The sequence below is a fragment of the Leptonychotes weddellii genome, chromosome 1, assembly GCF_054177405.1.
Source record: "Leptonychotes weddellii isolate Sample4059 chromosome 1, ASM5417740v2, whole genome shotgun sequence".
Taxonomy (NCBI): domain Eukaryota; kingdom Metazoa; phylum Chordata; class Mammalia; order Carnivora; family Phocidae; genus Leptonychotes; species Leptonychotes weddellii.
Genome location: NC_138369.1, coordinates 189,619,800 through 189,635,777, shown reverse-complemented (window position 1 = coordinate 189,635,777; position 15,978 = coordinate 189,619,800). Strand labels below are relative to the sequence as shown.

Below are 15,978 nucleotides of genomic sequence, written 5' to 3'. Positions count from 1 at the left end.
TTGATTTTCTGGTAGAACCCTCTTCACCTGATTAGGATATATGGTCTTAAGTCATGCAGTGATTTCATAATATTGTCTCAGATAGATCTTATCAGAAGGCAAGTAAGCTGGTGAGAGACCCGTTTGTGGCAGCAAGACGGGTGAACAGGTGCAGCCACAGAGGTGAGTGATGTGGCGGGTCTCAGGTAGATATGACACTCCCAGCACAAGGCGAACCACGCACGCCCGATGCTGCAGGGGTGGGGGGGGAGCGGGCAGGGTGCGAGGAATTTCCACATCCATTACTCCAGAAATCAGGAGACAACAGAAAATCCTCCAAGAGCTGAAGAGACCGCTCACAGGAGAAGTCTACACCGAAGAGGGAAGTCTACCTGGCCAGGCGGAGAACCAGGGCCACCACGGGCCTGCGCTGGACTGACACAGCCCTTTCCCGTAACAGCTGGCCCTCCCAAGGCGTCCCCTCCAAGGCCAAGTGTACTTACGCTCGATGAGAAAGAGAAAGCACACTATCCCCATGGCTGCCACGATGACCCCAGGAACGATGAAGGACAGGCCCCAGCACGTGGACACCCAGTAGCCAGCAATCAAGGAGCCCAGAATGTTGCCCACAGACGTGTGGGAATTCCAGACTCCCATAATCAAACCTCGCCTGCAACACAACAGAACACAAGACGGCAAATGACGTTGAGGAGCTTCAGTGGGCCAGCAGGTGTGGGACAGACCCCAGGACGTGAGAGGTACCACGGAAATCAGTGGGAGTGTGGACGCCACTCCCGGGAGGTAGCGGGCTGGAGACGTGCATGAGAGAACAGTGTTCTTATCTTACCTCAGAGGAATAACTGCACACCTCTCTCAGAGCTTAGTGAGTCTACACTTAGAGAGAGGAAAAGAAGCCTTTCCCTGAACTTCTTGGATGGCCCCAGATTTAAATCTGTGCCTCCATAATCTAAACACAATCATTTGAGGAAATATCCCACTCACAGAGCCCACCAGATGAACAAAGCGGAGAACCTAAACAAGGCTTGCGGAGCTGGGCTCTCGTTCTGCTTTCCCTGTCTTGCTGAGTGGCTTCAGGCACTTCTAACCTTGGGTCTGGCCACACTGTGTGTCACACGGACATCACAATGGGATCTGGACTATGGTCCCGTCACCAGAGGCTGAGTGGGGCTCTGCCGCTGGGCGCTGGGTGACCTACTCAGGACTTGCCACACTTCCATGTGCCTTCGAGTCTTGGGAAGATGTAGCTTCTGCTTCAGAAGATGTGGGGCAGGGCCCTAAGCTCCGTGTTTCTCCCCGGCTTGCAGGTGACCAGCTGCTGGTCAGCTGCGTGAAATGACAGGCTTGACCCGCCCACAACGTGGTGGGGGCAGCAGAGGGGGCATCTCCCAGGAGGAAGGCCCACCTGAATTCAGCACCCCAAGTCCCAGAGGTTTCAATCACCTTCCCCCATAGAGTGGACTAGTAAAAGTGGCTTTTTCTGCAGTAAATGTAGAGAGTAACTAAAAAGAAGGTAGTGGTCTGGTGTTCATCAGGATCTGAAAAGGTAAATGCTGTTGGAAGTGGGGCCACCTTTGCTCACCTTCCTTTTCCAAACCAGTTGCCGAGGCAGGTGACGACGCTGGGCCAGCCGGTCGTCTGCACCAGTCCGTTGATGATCTGTGACAGACGGGATAGAGGGCTCACTGCCAGCCGGAAAGCGTGCGTGCACCCCGCCTTCAGGCCAGGCTCACCAAAGCTCATTCCTCTCTCTTCTTTTGCAAGTTTGGGGACACAGTGGGGACTCCCACAAAAAGAAGGCAGCAAAACACTCTTTGATGTGAGCCTCAACAGCCAAACATGTGTTTTAAACTACACACATGTGCGTGTGTGTGTGTAATCATAAGAGTGCGTACAGTGAAACTCACAGTCCACACGTTTCACTCCTTGTATCCTGACCCTCTGAAAGGGGCAGAAGCTGGACCCCGCGCTCGGGGAAAGCAATTCTCCACTTTTCGAGAGTACTCTGAGCTTAGGCTCTAAGGAGGGGCTCAGGAAGGGTGAGCAGGTTTGCTTTAGTCTCAGGAGTGCTGAGGGCAAGTTCACGACGAGATGGGAGACCAGGTCCAGCTGAGCGCCCCCTCCCACCGCCGCAGGGCTAGCCAGCCCTCCGGGAGTCAGGGGGGCTGTGGGTCTGGCCTCGGGGCCAGCCAGGCTTGCCCTCCCTCTAGGAATACGCTGGGACTCTGGGAAACTGTTCATTCCTTCCCTCTAATTTCCCCTTTTACTATAAAGTGTGAATCACTGTTGTAATTAAAACACCCAAGCTTTTTCAAGTCCTATGGCAACATTTTAAAAAGCAAATTACATACAAGCTGCTTTGATATTACAGCACCCCCCAGGCTATGTGGAGAGCCTCAGAGGCTGAGCAGCAGTACTGCAAGTCACTTTCCACCTGCAGTCAGTACCTACCCACGGGGCCGTGGGGAGCGGCGGAGCAAGGCTGCAGCAAGGACGGGGCCCCGCTGGACGGGCAGAGCCACACGGCCTGCCCTGGCCTCTACTCCCCTCGGAGCACCGTGAGGCTCTCTCCTTTCCTCCCCGCGGACCACCTGCAGCCCCGTCCTCCTGCCAGCAACTCCGGAGCCCTCCGTTCCTCCTACCCCTGCCACACCTCGCGTCCCTCCAACGTGAGGTCAAGGGCATCACAGGACACAACATCCCTAAGTCCTCCACACGAAGGTGGAAGGGCTCACAGGCTTCCTGCTTCCGTCCCCCTGCTGGGGTGCTGATGGGGGTGGGACTGAGGTTCTTTAAGAGACGACTCCTGGGACTGAGGAGGCCTCACAGCGGCTGCAAGGACGGAGCAAAGAGGAGGGGGCTTCCCACACCAGCGCCGACCCCGCTGGCAGAAAGAACACAGAGCGGCCCTAGCTCGAAGCTGTCGCGGCAGGGGTGGGGACTCGAGGCACAAACGTCCAGTCTGATTCGTCACGGACACCCCGGCCGTGCGCAGCCACGGACCCAGCCCTTACCTGAGTTACCACGTAGAATCCAAAACTGTGGATATTGTAGAAATACCCGAACCCGAAGAGGGCGGTAAAAGCGCCGCTGGCTAGCATCCCAAACGTGAGGTAATACCGAATGGGCAGGCGCTCCCCTATGATGCCGCTGAGGACAGAGGAAAAAGAAGCAAACACGAGAATGAGAAGACAGACACACCTATGATGTGGAGGGCCCGTGATCTTTCCGGATGTTTCCATGCTGTTCTCGGAGATTTCAGAACTCGAATGCACTACAGTTTTCAGGAAGATTTCATCACAACTGTCTCCAGCGCAGCGTTTTAACCAGAAACTGGCCATCGGCAACGTCTTTTAAGACTTTATTTCTAGTAAGAGCCACTGTCAAGTCCTAAACCTCAAACACTGTGACTTGCATATGACGGCTGCCAATTAAAACCACCAAAATCTCAGAATGCCTGGGGACTCGGTCGGGTAAGCATCTGACTCTTGGTTTTGGCTCAGGTTATGATCTCAGGGTCCTAAGATCGAGCCCTGTATCTGGCTCCGGGCTCAGCAGGGAGTCTGCTTGGTCCCCACCCCCCCACCCCTCCGGTGCTCTCTCTCTGGAATGGATAAATAAAATCTTAAAAACGAAACAAAACAGCAAAAACTTGTTCCGCTAGTTAATCCTGCTTTTATATAAACAACGTCCAGTAAATGTGCACAGTATTTAAAAATGCTGATGTTCAGACCGTAGACATGTGTCATGAAAAGGGCTCACTTTCGGCCTCGGGAAGGCTCTCAGCCCGGAGCTGTGGGTCACCTGCGCTCACACACCAGGCCGGATGGGCTCTGCCATCAGCTGCCCTCCTCCCGCCACCACCGTGAACCAGTTTGAAGACAGATTTTCTTTACGTGAGGTCTGACACAGGGGGCTAGGGCCGCTGTGCTCCTTTCCCAGCAATGTCACTCGATAATGAGCTGGCCTCATGGGACAATTCCTTCCCAGAGCTGACTGGGTGCTCAAATGAGATTGAAGCGGGTGAAGGGCCTGGTCCACGGCTGTCTGCTCAATAAAGCACCTCATGCCACGGGAAGTAGATGCCTGACGGCCCGGGGAGAAATGCCACTGTAGAGCCACTTGTCATTGTCACGTATTAAGTGAACAAACCCCAGAATAATTACAAGGGATTGAAAACTATGGATCTTCTTTCCTTCCACGTAACCATTCCGGGAGTAAAATAAATAAGAAACGTAATGCCTGTGAGCAATACTTAGGGAACTGTCTCCAAAATTCTGCCCTTCATCTCAAGAACCAATACATCAGGAAACTTTTCCTTTTCAAGACCCCAAAGAGGGACGATCTACCTAGCACCATGCAAATGACTAAAGCAGAGGAAGTAATTTAAAATTAGGAACAACATTCAGGTCAAATTTTAAGTTGGGTAGAAACTGATCACCAACAAACTCAAGAGCATTCTAGAGCTAAACAAGTGATCTATTTCAACTTGCTGGCTTCAGAGAAGAGAAAACGTGTCCCAGAGGGGCCGGCTGACCTGCCTGATGTCACAGGACAGAGCTAGTGCGATCGGCCAGGGCTGGCAAATTTCTCAGTCTTGCTATACAATATTGGGCCCAAATTTAGTCTCTACTCCAAAGTTTTTAAAGAAAAGGCCTAATGGAATGGACGCCATTCCATATTACATCCAACTGCTACAGGGACTAGGACTAAGGGCCATGCCGCACCTGCTGGGAAGGGCCTATGCTAATGAAGGCGCCCACTGTAGACGATTTACCTGACATACAGTTCATTTCACCAGCCATGTGCCCTGATGTCACTAAAAGGCCACGCAGAGAAGCAGTGCATGCCCTCGTTATAATCACGAGTCTGCTCCAGATTCTACATTAGACAGAATTTTGTAATAACCCTCATTAGCGGGTTGCGTGACAAATTACCAATAAGCAACAATAAAACCACCCTATTTAAAGCCTTCTTAACCTCAACACTCTTGATATGTTGCACGGGGTCATTCTCTGTGGTGAGGGGCTGTCCTGTGCTGGAGCAAGCTTAGCAGCCCTGCTCTCTGCCCGCTAGACGCCGGAAGCACCCCTTTCTCCTGTTGTGACAACCAACCACGCTTCCAGATCCTGCTCAGTGTTGCCTAGGGGAACACTGATCACTCCCAGGTGAGAACCACACGTAAATACCATTTTCTAGTAACTGAGAAAAACACATTCCAACCTTTGGGTCTTTTTATACTATAGGTTATTGGTGTCCGGTAAGACTGCAGTCTTTGGAGTATAGATATTTGACCTCAGGATGGAATATGGCCAGCCGCCTGGGTGCAACTCCTGCCCTACGAAGGCTAATGCTTACATCGCCTTCGCCTCAGCTGGGCTGTGTTCTGTTTTGCATCACATGCAGCAGGCTTCCGTATCCGTCCTCATTCATTCGTTCACTCAGACAAGTTCTGCAGCGCCATGCCAACAACAATAAAGCGGAGGGACATCCACTGCATCAACAGAAACTGCCTGACTGGGCACCGACCAACCACCAACTGCCCTGAGCTGGGGATGGGGGGCAGGTCTAGATGATGCCGCACTCTGGGTGGATATCAGGGAAGCTAACCATTTACAGGGATCCCCATGATTCTCAAAGCTCTTGAGGATCTTTCAGTCTCTGAACAAAAGCCTCGTGAGCTAAGGGCCTTAGTCCCTACCATTTTTTTTAAACCTGGCTGGACTGAACAATGCCAGCTTTTAATCAGCCAATCACATGTCCTATTACCCACATACCATTTCCACCTTCCTAGGTCAATTCAGAATGGGGTAATGACCACATGTAAAGATGCTGGGAACGCTCCGTGGGCCAGGCTCTGTTCTGAGCATTCTACACGGATTAGCTCATTCAGTCCTCACCATGATCCTAAGAGTTAACTACCGTTCTCCCCATTTCACAAAGGGGAAACTGAGGCCCACAGAGGGGCAGTAACTTGCCCAAAGTTGTGTGAGCCAGCGCTAGAGTCGGGATTCATTCCCAGCAGCATGCCTCTGGGGTCCATGCCCCAAGCACAAGGAGGGCGGTGAGGCGCTCTGTGGGGCCGAGCTGGGCAGCCAGCATAAACAGCTCTGACGCTGGTGATCTGGGACGTGTGAAGAGATGGCAGCCCCAGAGACCAGAGCAGAGGATGCACTCTGCAGAGCATCCCCGGGAGCCACCAGCACCCTGTCCCTGGTGACCACATCAAGGCAGGGTTCACGGTGCACCTGAAACCCCAGGGCCCTGAGCGCCAACCCTGGGCGGTCCGCCCTGATCAGCACAATACCTGGGACATCTAAAATGGGCAGCTTTGCGGTGCCTTGACCAACAGAGCACCCCGTGCCTGCTGGCTTTCACTTTGCCCCCGCCTCTGAGAAGAGACGGGAAGGGAAGCAACCTGCAGACATGTTCTGCACCAAAGGGACGAGAACCAGCAAGGGACAGAGAACCCTATTGGACCTACCTCAGGTACATGCCAATGGCGTAGGCGCACAGAAACGAGTAATCCAGGGCCCCGAGCAGCTGCTGGTAGTTGTCCTGGTCTACACGGGATGAAAATCAACAGGAGACGGTGAGTACTGTTTACTTTTCACTCAACACCGTTTCTGTTCTGGGGCAGGACGATAAAACACACACACAAGCCCTGTACACTTGGGCGGTGCACTCGGACGGAGAATGGGGCCGTTTCCAGCGCAGAAGGCCTGGCAGAACATCTGGCGGCTTCTTGACAAAGGCAAAGAAAGTCGCCACATTTTCAAATACTCACTAAACAAACATTTGGATTAGAGGAAATCCCCACTGCTCACTTGGCCCCAGGCCGGCCCCCGCCCCACGCCTCTGGGGGTCCCCCTGCCGTCCCCCACGGCTGATGCTCTGCAGATCCTCTTCCAGCTTCGACACAGGCGAAATGCAAGGGATCTTCCGCAGATCCCCCAGGATGAGAATCTGCCAGGTGGCAGCGGCTCTGCACGCAGGTGTCCCACACGCAGTCGCGGCGGAGGGAGGGCCAGCTGACGGGAGACCGCTGTCCCCGAGGGGCAGCCACACCCGAGACGGTGGTTCCTGCGGCTCAGACGGGCCAGGCCGGGGGTCCGGCAGCGCCCGTGCCCTCCATGCCCGCCGCCCAGCCGCGGAGGAGCCGGAACCCCGGACCCGAGCGCGCCCGTGGGGCGGGGGGACGGGCGGACAACTCACCGAACGGGGCCCAGCTGCAGTCCGTCTCGTTGTGTGCTGGCTGGCGGTGCGGGGAGCCGCTGGCTTTCTGGCCCCAGCTGCTGAGTCCCACCTGCCCCTCGTGCAGGGTAGGGCAGAACCTGTGCAGCTCGCCCTAGGACGCCCGCGGGCGTCGGAGGCCAGAGGGAGAAAGCGCACTCAGGGAGGCTCCGCGGGCTCGCGGCCCAAAGCCCGCGCGGGCAACCTCGCCACGGGGGACTGAGGCCCCACGGGGGCGGCCTGTCTGCAGGACCCACGGCGTCCCCGCGGGGACCGAGGCTCGTCGGGCCCAGCCCTGAACACACGCAGCCAACACAGGCCTACGCGGGGCCCCCAAAGCAGCCATACGGCTGGACGCGCCTGCTGCCGTCCTGGCAGCCCCTGTCCGCAGTGGAAGAAGGGACCCGTCGTGTCAGACGTGTACGACCAAACACTGCCCCGCGGAACACGAGAACCAGCCGCAGGCCCACGCGACCATGAGCACAAATCCCACAACAGAGGAGGCCTGACGCGGTGCAAACGGCAGGACTCCACTTGCGACACTGGAGAACAGGCCCCGAACCCTCCGTGGCACTGGTGGGGATCTGGTTACCTGCGGGAGGGTAACCATGGGAGACAGGGCACACGGATCCTGGAGCTGGAGCTGGAGCTGGAAGGGGGCCAGACCTGAGCCTAAGTGATGATTTCCCAGGCGGGCATGTAAATATTTGCCAGGCTAGATAGTTAGGATCTGTGGATGTTACTGTGTGCAAAACATAACGTCAATAAAACAATAAGACAGCTGGGGCAGAAGGCCACCAGCCCACCAAGTTGTCCACGGCGCCAGCAGGCAGGCCAGGGGCAGAGGCGCTCAGGTGGAAGGGAAGCGTAAGGCTCAGGAGCTCTCTGGCTGACGGGTGTGGGGGCCTGAGCAAGCCGCTCCCACCCTGCCTCAGTGTGCCCGCCTGCAGACGGGGCGGCCCCTCCTCACCCACAGAACACTTCCTGGGATTGGCGATGCTGAACACCACGAGTCAGCACCGTGCTCGGGACGCGACGCCCCGTGAGGAAAGGTGGCCGTTGCAGTGGGGCTTGGAGGTGCCAGGAAGGGCTGGACGAGCGGTCACAGGGGACGTGTGCAGGGCACAGGGGATGCAGGGTGCTCCCGAGGAAGAGGGAGCCCCACTTCCAGAAAAGTGCCACACGATGGCCGGGGCCCATCTTGTTATGGGGGAACCTCCATGCATCTGCCAGTCTGCCATTCAGCCCATGTCTACCCTCCCCTCCCCAGGCGCTCCCTGCCACCTGCTGTGCGTTTTCTGGGTTTTTCACTCCAAGTGACCCAGAGGAAGCAATCCTCCAGATGGGAGGGCAGAAAGGAGGCAGCCTCAAGGTCAGGGAGGTGGCCCTTAGGGGCAGCAGGGGCCCTAAAGGGGCATACTTTACTGAGCTGCCACCTGAGAGAGGCAGGGGGTCTGGGGGGCACCAGGAAAGCTGGCCCCAGGAGGAGCATTCCCCCCCAGGTCAGGACACAGGGCAGCGGGCAAGGAGCTGCACCTTGGTGCACCGGGTCGGGGGCAGCCAGAGTCCTGCCCACAACCTTCCTTTGCTGGCACCCATTTCTTCAGAAGGGAGTCACCAAAGGGGCCGATCACCTCCAAGCGGCCGCCCTCGCCAAGGCTGAGGTCAGCCTGGGCTGGCCACCTCCTGGTTTTGCATGGACACACGCCACTGAGACCTGGCATGGCACACAGGACTCGGCCACTCTGTGGTCCTGTGGCTTTGTCATCATCGTTGGCCATTCTGCTAGAATTCAAACATTGCCTAAAAATTAGCTAAAGGCTCCGCTTTACAAACTCAGTTAAGTCTTTGCTAAATAACTTTCCTCTCGTCCTCCTTGGATTACTCAGAGCCCCCTCTCCCCCTGCCTGTGCTCTGGGCTCACCCAGCAGGATGTGGCAGGGAACTGGGAGACTGAGGCCGAGCCCCTCCTTCCCGCATGCAGCGGGCAGTCTCACATTCCCCCATTCCCCTGATTCTATACTTGGTTCCTTCCCTTGGCCTGCAGAAGTCAGCCTTTCCCTGGGCCAGACCCTGCGCCTCACTGTCCTCCCCGTTCACCTCCCACGAAGAACGCTGTAGGCAGGCTGGGGCGGGGGGGCGGGGGTTGCTGCCTGCCGAGAGGGAGGGACCCCCATGTGCAGGGCCTTACATGGAAGCAAGTGGGGAGGAGGTTGCCGACCCCTGCTCCAAACGCGGTTTTCACATCCTCTCCCATCAGGTCAGATTCCCAGGGAGCAGCCGTTGTGAGAAGCAGAAAAGATTGTTTCAGAAACAAGCAGAAAAGCGTTTCTGTTCTGGTTTGTCCCGCGGTGAGGGGACTCGGAGCTGGGACCCCGGTGCCAAGCTGCTGGCGGGCCGCTCCTCCCCGTGGTGACTGGCGGCCATGGGCAGGGGTCCCCCACTCACAGCCCGCCCCCTCCCCCTGGAAGCGCAATCTCCACCGCTCCGGGCCGATGAAAGCTGCACGGAAGCAAGGAAAGACTCCATACTGCTCTGGTACAGCGCCCTGGGGACGCTTGCGTCACCACACGCTGCAATATTTTCATATTTCAGCGAGTTTTACTCCCCAATCTGGTGTTTGGGGTAAAATTAAGGATTAATTAGACCAAGATGAACCGATCAGAAAAACGCTCAGCAGGTGAACGGGCGCGTACCTCATGACAGCGTGGCAGCGTTCGGGACCTGTCCTTCACTTTCACAAAAGCAGTCGCCTTTGGCAGTGTTTACAGAGTGCTCCAACAGACAACAAGCACTAATCACACGGGGCAGCAGGCCGTCATTAAAAGCTGAGCAATCGGAAGACTACGTGGCGCGTGGCGCGCCGAGTACACGATCCTCGAGGTCGTCTACCACTGTCCGTGTGGCCCACGGAGGAAGAACAGCAACAGAGTACACAGCAAAGGCCACGGGGACTGGAAGGCGGGGGCGGGGGTGGGAGAGGACTGCGTGCGGACGGGGGACACAGTGAGCAGCCACGGAGCCACAAGCAATGCGGGGCTGGGGGGAGCGGCGGGCAGGGGTGGCTCTGGGTGTTTGCGCCTGTCCCCCCCCCCCCCCGGCAGATCCCTCTCCAGCCCTGCCCCCACCCCCCCAGTGGGCAGCGAAAGGGAACCTCACGGGACCAGCGAGCAGCAGGACCCTTCCAAGGCACGCACCTACACAGAGGTACATGCAGGAGACAGCTGTGTAAGCTTGGAACCGGAGCGACTACTCGACCAGAACCCCAGCCCGCCGGCACCCGGACCTGGGCCTTCCAGCCCCCAGAACTGTGAGCAGTAAATCTCCGCTGCCGAGAAGCCACGGGGGCCACGGGATTCTGTGAGAGCAGCCGGAGTGCCTGAGACCAGGCTGGCCGAGCCGCCCCCACAGCAGGACCCGCGCGGGGTCAGGTGCTCTGAGGGAACACAGGTGCCACGGGATAGCAGGCAAACACACCCCACCGACAGGTGTACGCAGAGAGGGAGGGGAGCTTTCCGCTCATGGCTGATTTTTCAAAACTGGAATCCTTCTGTACAGACTTATGGACTCCTTAACTCCTCTTACTCAACATATCCCTTTCTGAAATCTTTGTGTCAACGGGTGTGGCTCTAATTCATTTTTTTAAATTGTTTCCTTATTTATTTACTTATGGATTTATTTTTTAAAGTTTTTTTTTTTTTTTTTTTTAGGAATCTCTACACCCAACGTGGGGCTCGAACTCACGACCCCAAGGATCGAGAGCTGCACCCTCTTCTGACTGAGCCAGCCAGGAGCCCCTCTTAATTCTAAGTGGTTGCACATGTCAGAATGTGGACTGACCATAATTTACTCAAACTTCCACCTGCTGATTAGGGTCACATAATATGCGGGGTTGTTTTTTTTTTCCTTTTTCCTTTTTTTTTTGAATTGCAAATGTTACAATGAAGGCCACTTATGGAGATTCTCCTAAGTGTGGACGCTTTCATTTTCACGGGCCAGGGTCGCAGGGCTGAAGGGTGCATATAGGTGTTCGCCGAACGCTCCCCGGGAGCCTGCAGCCCTGCACTCCCATCAGCGGCACCCGGCTGTCTTCCCCTCCTTGCTGCCCTTGCCGCCCTCTGGCCGTGACCCGGGCTGGTGCGCTGTCAGGTGGTTTGGACGTGGGTGTAAGGCGATCTAGTGCTACTTTCACCAGCCTTCACCTCATCCAGTTTGGCAAGATTCCGGCTCCCTGTCTGTGAACTACCTCTCCACCCTCTCTGGCCGTCCTCCTTCAGGTTTGCCAACCTCACACCCACCCCTCAGATGGACATAATTTTGTTCTTGGATTTTTACTTATTCACCACACTTAAATCTTTAATCCATCCATCTATTTTTATAAAATAGGGATTCAACTTTATTCTTCTAGACGAATAGCCAGCCGTGCTCATGCCATTTGCTAAATAAGCTACACTTTTCCCACCATCCATTCTCTTCCACTGACCTCTTGGTCTGTTCTCATGCCATACCATAAAAATTTGATTACAGTGGCTTAAAAATGCTCTTTTCCAGACTTCCCTTGGACATTTTTCTACATAAACTCTTGGATGAGTTTGTTCACTGCCGAGACATTCCATGGGAGCTGCCTTCTGTTGCAGCGTTCATCCCGGGACACTGGCCTTCTCGGAGAGCAAGCTTCCCACCCAAAGTCAGGGTGTGCCCCACCAGCTTTCCCAGCTGTCTTCCATCTGCCACTGAGCGCTTCACAGCTCCCTCCTTCCAGGCTGCGTGTGTGCAGAGAGGGCTGGGCACTCACACTCAGACCAGTCGGGGGTCGCTGATCCCGTGGGGGCACATGGAAAGGAGGAGGTGCACCTGCGCCCCCACCCCCCGGCTCCCGGCCCGTGTCCATCGCTACCACCTTTGTTTCTTTTGGCCACACTGAAATGACATTTGTCATGCCACTCTTCAAATGTCATTAAAGAACGTGAACCATTTTATAATTCACAACCACTGTTGATCAATTCCAGGTAAGCACAAATATTTTCATTTTGTTTTGCTTATCTCATGTTAGGAAATACAGGCTACAGATAATTCAAACTACTCCTTGGGTCACCAGATCCACCCCTAGTTCTAGTTTTATAAATAAGATGCGCTAAAAGCATGTAAAAGCCTTGGAAGGCGTTACAAAGTTTAAGTTAGCGTGTGTAGTGGGACATCCTTATCTATCTCAGGAGACCCCGCGTGAGGCCAATCCATGTCCAAGCACAACTGAGGTACTAAGTCTGAAGATCTGTGTGTGGAAGAAGATCGGCTGTGGGGCTGCGGATACACTCGGGTAATTCAATGCCCTGCAGACCCCGTGGCATAGAGCTGGAGAGCAGAGACCCTGCCCAGTTCGCCGGAGCTCGCACTGCCCTGCAGGAGGGGACGGCACGCCTGAGTCCCCGGCCGCTGTGAGGACTCCGTTAAATGAGCAAGTGCACTGTGCCGCACGACGGGCTTCAGCAAGCCCTGTGACTGAGAGAATGCTTCCAGAAGAGCCGACGGGACCCTGCTTCATCGTGACACTGCCCCAGTAAGCCCCAAGCTCCCAACAGGAAAGCTGGGAGGGTGCCCTACAGCACTGCTACGTCCGTTCCTGGCTACACAAGGCCCTCGAGATACAGCATCCAATCCAAGTGTCCTGTCCTGCCGCAAAGATCCCGCCTTCCCCACACTGCCTGTGGCCCAGCAGAGCCTCTGCCCCCCAGGCTGGGGCTTCATGGTGAGGGCCCATCCTCCATCTGCTACTCCAGGCGTCCACCTCTCCCATCCAAGCTTGATCCCAAGCTGAAACCCCAGCAGGTTCCCAACCACTCCTCCTTTAGCCCCATGGCGCTCACTGGGACCTCTCCAACAGTCTCCTCCATGAAGGGCATGGAAGGCTTAAGGTCAAGGAGGAATTGTAGGATCCTTTGCATAGATGGATGCTACTTAACGTCCACTGGGCATTACTGGAGAACGGGGAATACAAAACTGTCCATAGAAGCAACGGCCTTGCTTGGCATTGCCTCTCCCATTGGCTGGAAGACCGAGGCCAGCACTCAACCACTCAGTGGGAATGGAGGAAGCGTGGCTGCAGTGGTCAGAATTACAGTGCTGGATCCGTGTCCCTGCCCACGCCTAGGCGAGGGAGGAGGCAATTGGGCTATAAGTAAGCACTCTTTGGCACCGGACAATTTCTTTGTTCCTTCTACAATCGAGAATCAAAAGCCTGTTGAGAGTTTATAGGCAAAATGATGTCATTCCTATGAGGGTAAGAAAATTATCCTGCTTCTTCCCCAGTTATAACTGGCTATTAGGTAGGATTGTCTACTTTAATCTTCTTCTCTCCAAGTGTAGTTAAATGTCTGCTGAGCAACTTCCTGCTCACCCATCACTCAAACAGAAGCTCGGGGTTCTAAGAATAATAGAGAGCCACCACCACAGCCAGACTCAGAATCAGAGCACAATGATAAGAGAGGCACTTCCGGGAACAATTTAAGATTGGATATATTCAGAGGGAAAATTCACAGAATAAATAATTAAGCTTTAGGATTCTGCAGCTGTCAATTAATATAACTGAAAGTGTATCACCTCTAAAATGATAAACCTAAAAGCATGTCAAAGATTTTCGTTTCAGAAAAGAGAAACTAACAATCAAAGCACAATAACTTGCTTCTAAACCATCTTGTTTCTCCATTTATCTCACTGCCCTCCCCCCACCCCTTCCCCCACTCCCAAAATGGCTCCTAAAGCAACTACCAGTTCCTCATAGAAATTACAGGCAGGATATGAAATGGGGTGCTTTTTATGATTTCTTACCTTAACTATGCTGATAGGCTTTCGGGATAAGTGGAAACTTGCATACAGCAAAAATGTCAAAATAAAAATGAAGGCTCTGTACCTGAAACACAAAACAGAGGTAGGGGATGACATAAAATAATATAAGATGCAGTAAGAATACGTTACATTTCCCTTGCCTCTGGAGACATATCCAGAAAATGTTGCCAGGGCCGATGTCCAGAGAATTTACTGCTTGTGCCCTCTTCCAGGATTTTTATGGTGTCAGGTCTCACATTTAGGTCTTTCATCCATTTTGAGTTTATTTTTGTGTATGGTGTAAGAAAGCGGTCCAGTTTCATTCTTTTGCATGTGGCTGTCCGGTTTTCCCAACACCATCTGTCGAAGAGACTGTCTTTTTCCTGTTGCATATTCTTGCCTCCTTTGTTGAAGATTAGATGACCATAGAGCTGTGGGTCCATTTCTGGGTTCTCTATTCTGTTCCATTGATCTATGTGTCTATTTTGTGCCTGCACCATACTGTTCTGATTCCTGCAGCTTTTGTAGTGTGTCTTGAAATCTTGGATTGTGATACCTCCAGTTTTGTTTTTCTTTTTCAAGACTGCTCTGGCTATTTGGGGGGTTTTGTGGTTCCACACACATTTTAGGTTTGTTCTAGTTCTGTGAAAAACGTTGTTGGTATTTTGATAGGGACTGCATTGAATCTATAGATTGCTTTGGGTAGTGTGGCCATTTTAACAATATTTGTTCTTCCAATCCATGAGCATGGAATGTCTTTCCATTTCTTTGTGTCATCTTCAATTTCTTTTACCAGGGTTTTATAGTTTTCAGAGTATAGGTCTTTCACCTCTTTGGTTAAGTTTATTCCTAGATATTTTACTGGTTTTGGTACAATTGTAAATGGGATTGTTTCCTTAATTTCACTTCCTGCTGCTTCATTATTATTGTATAGAAATGCAACAGATTTCTGACTGTTAATTTTGTACCCTGCGACTTTACTGAATTCATGTATCAGTTCTAGCAGTTTTTTTGGTAGAGTCTTTTCAGGTTTTCTATACAGAGTATCATGTCATCTGCAAATAGAGAGAGCTTTACTTCTTCCTTACCAATTTGGATGCCTCTTATTTCTTTTTGTTATCCGATTGCTGAGGCTAAGAATTCCAGTACTATGTAGAGTAACAGTGGTAAGAATGGACATCCTTGTCTTGTTCCTGACCTTAGGGGAAAAGCTCTCAGTTTTTCCTCATTGAGTATGATGTTTGCTGTGGGTTTTTCATATAAGGCCTTTATTATGTTGAGGTATGTTCCCTCTAGACCTACTTTGTTGAGGGTTTTTATTATGAATGGGTGTTGTACTTTGTCAAATGCTTTTTCTGCATCTACTGAAATGATCATAAGGTTTGTATATTTTCTCTTATTGATATTACGTATCATGTTGATTGTTTTGAATATTGAGCCACCCTTACATCCCAGGAATAAATCCCACCTGATTGTGATACATGATTTTTCTGATATATTGTTGGACTTGGTTTGCTAATATTTTGTTGAGGACTTTCACATCTATATTCATGAGAAATATTGGTCTGAAGAGATAAAAATCCTTGAACAGAGCACATGCAGTACTTTCTCTGACATCGACCATAGCAACATCCTTCTAGATATGTCTCCTGAGACAAGGGAAATAAAAGCAAAAATAAACTATTGGGACTTCATCAAGATAAAAAGCTTCTGCACAGCCAAGGAAACAGTCAATAAAACTAAAAGACAACCTACTGAACGGGAGAAGATATTTGCAAATGACATACCTGATAAAGGGTTAGTATCCAAAATACATGAAGAACTTATACAACTCAACACCAAACAATAAACAATCCAATTTAAAAATAGGCAGAAGACATGAACAGACATTTCTCCAAAGAAGACATACAGATGGCCAACAGACAC

The 15,978-nt window shown here is 52.8% G+C and overlaps 1 protein-coding gene across 7 annotated transcripts in view; it reads right to left on the bottom strand.

The window, feature by feature from the left end:
• SLC37A1 (solute carrier family 37 member 1) overlaps nucleotides 1-15,978 on the bottom strand; it is a 63,053-nt gene that overhangs the window by 35,187 nt on the left and 11,888 nt on the right. For 6 of the 7 annotated variants that reach the window (XM_081800441.1, XM_081800455.1, XM_081800449.1 and 3 more), the window contains 6 exons: nucleotides 14,056-14,137; nucleotides 7,213-7,345; nucleotides 6,482-6,560; nucleotides 3,012-3,147; nucleotides 1,580-1,656; nucleotides 483-649 (listed from right to left, as the gene is read on the bottom strand). In XM_081800441.1, the coding sequence (XP_081656567.1) occupies nucleotides 483-649; nucleotides 1,580-1,656; nucleotides 3,012-3,147; nucleotides 6,482-6,560; nucleotides 7,213-7,345; nucleotides 14,056-14,137 (674 nt within the window). Of the gene's footprint in view, nucleotides 1-482; nucleotides 650-1,579; nucleotides 1,657-3,011; nucleotides 3,148-6,481; nucleotides 6,561-7,212; nucleotides 7,346-9,421; nucleotides 14,016-14,055; nucleotides 14,138-15,978 lie in introns of those variants that run through there. The other variant, XM_081800462.1, reaches the window with a different exon arrangement.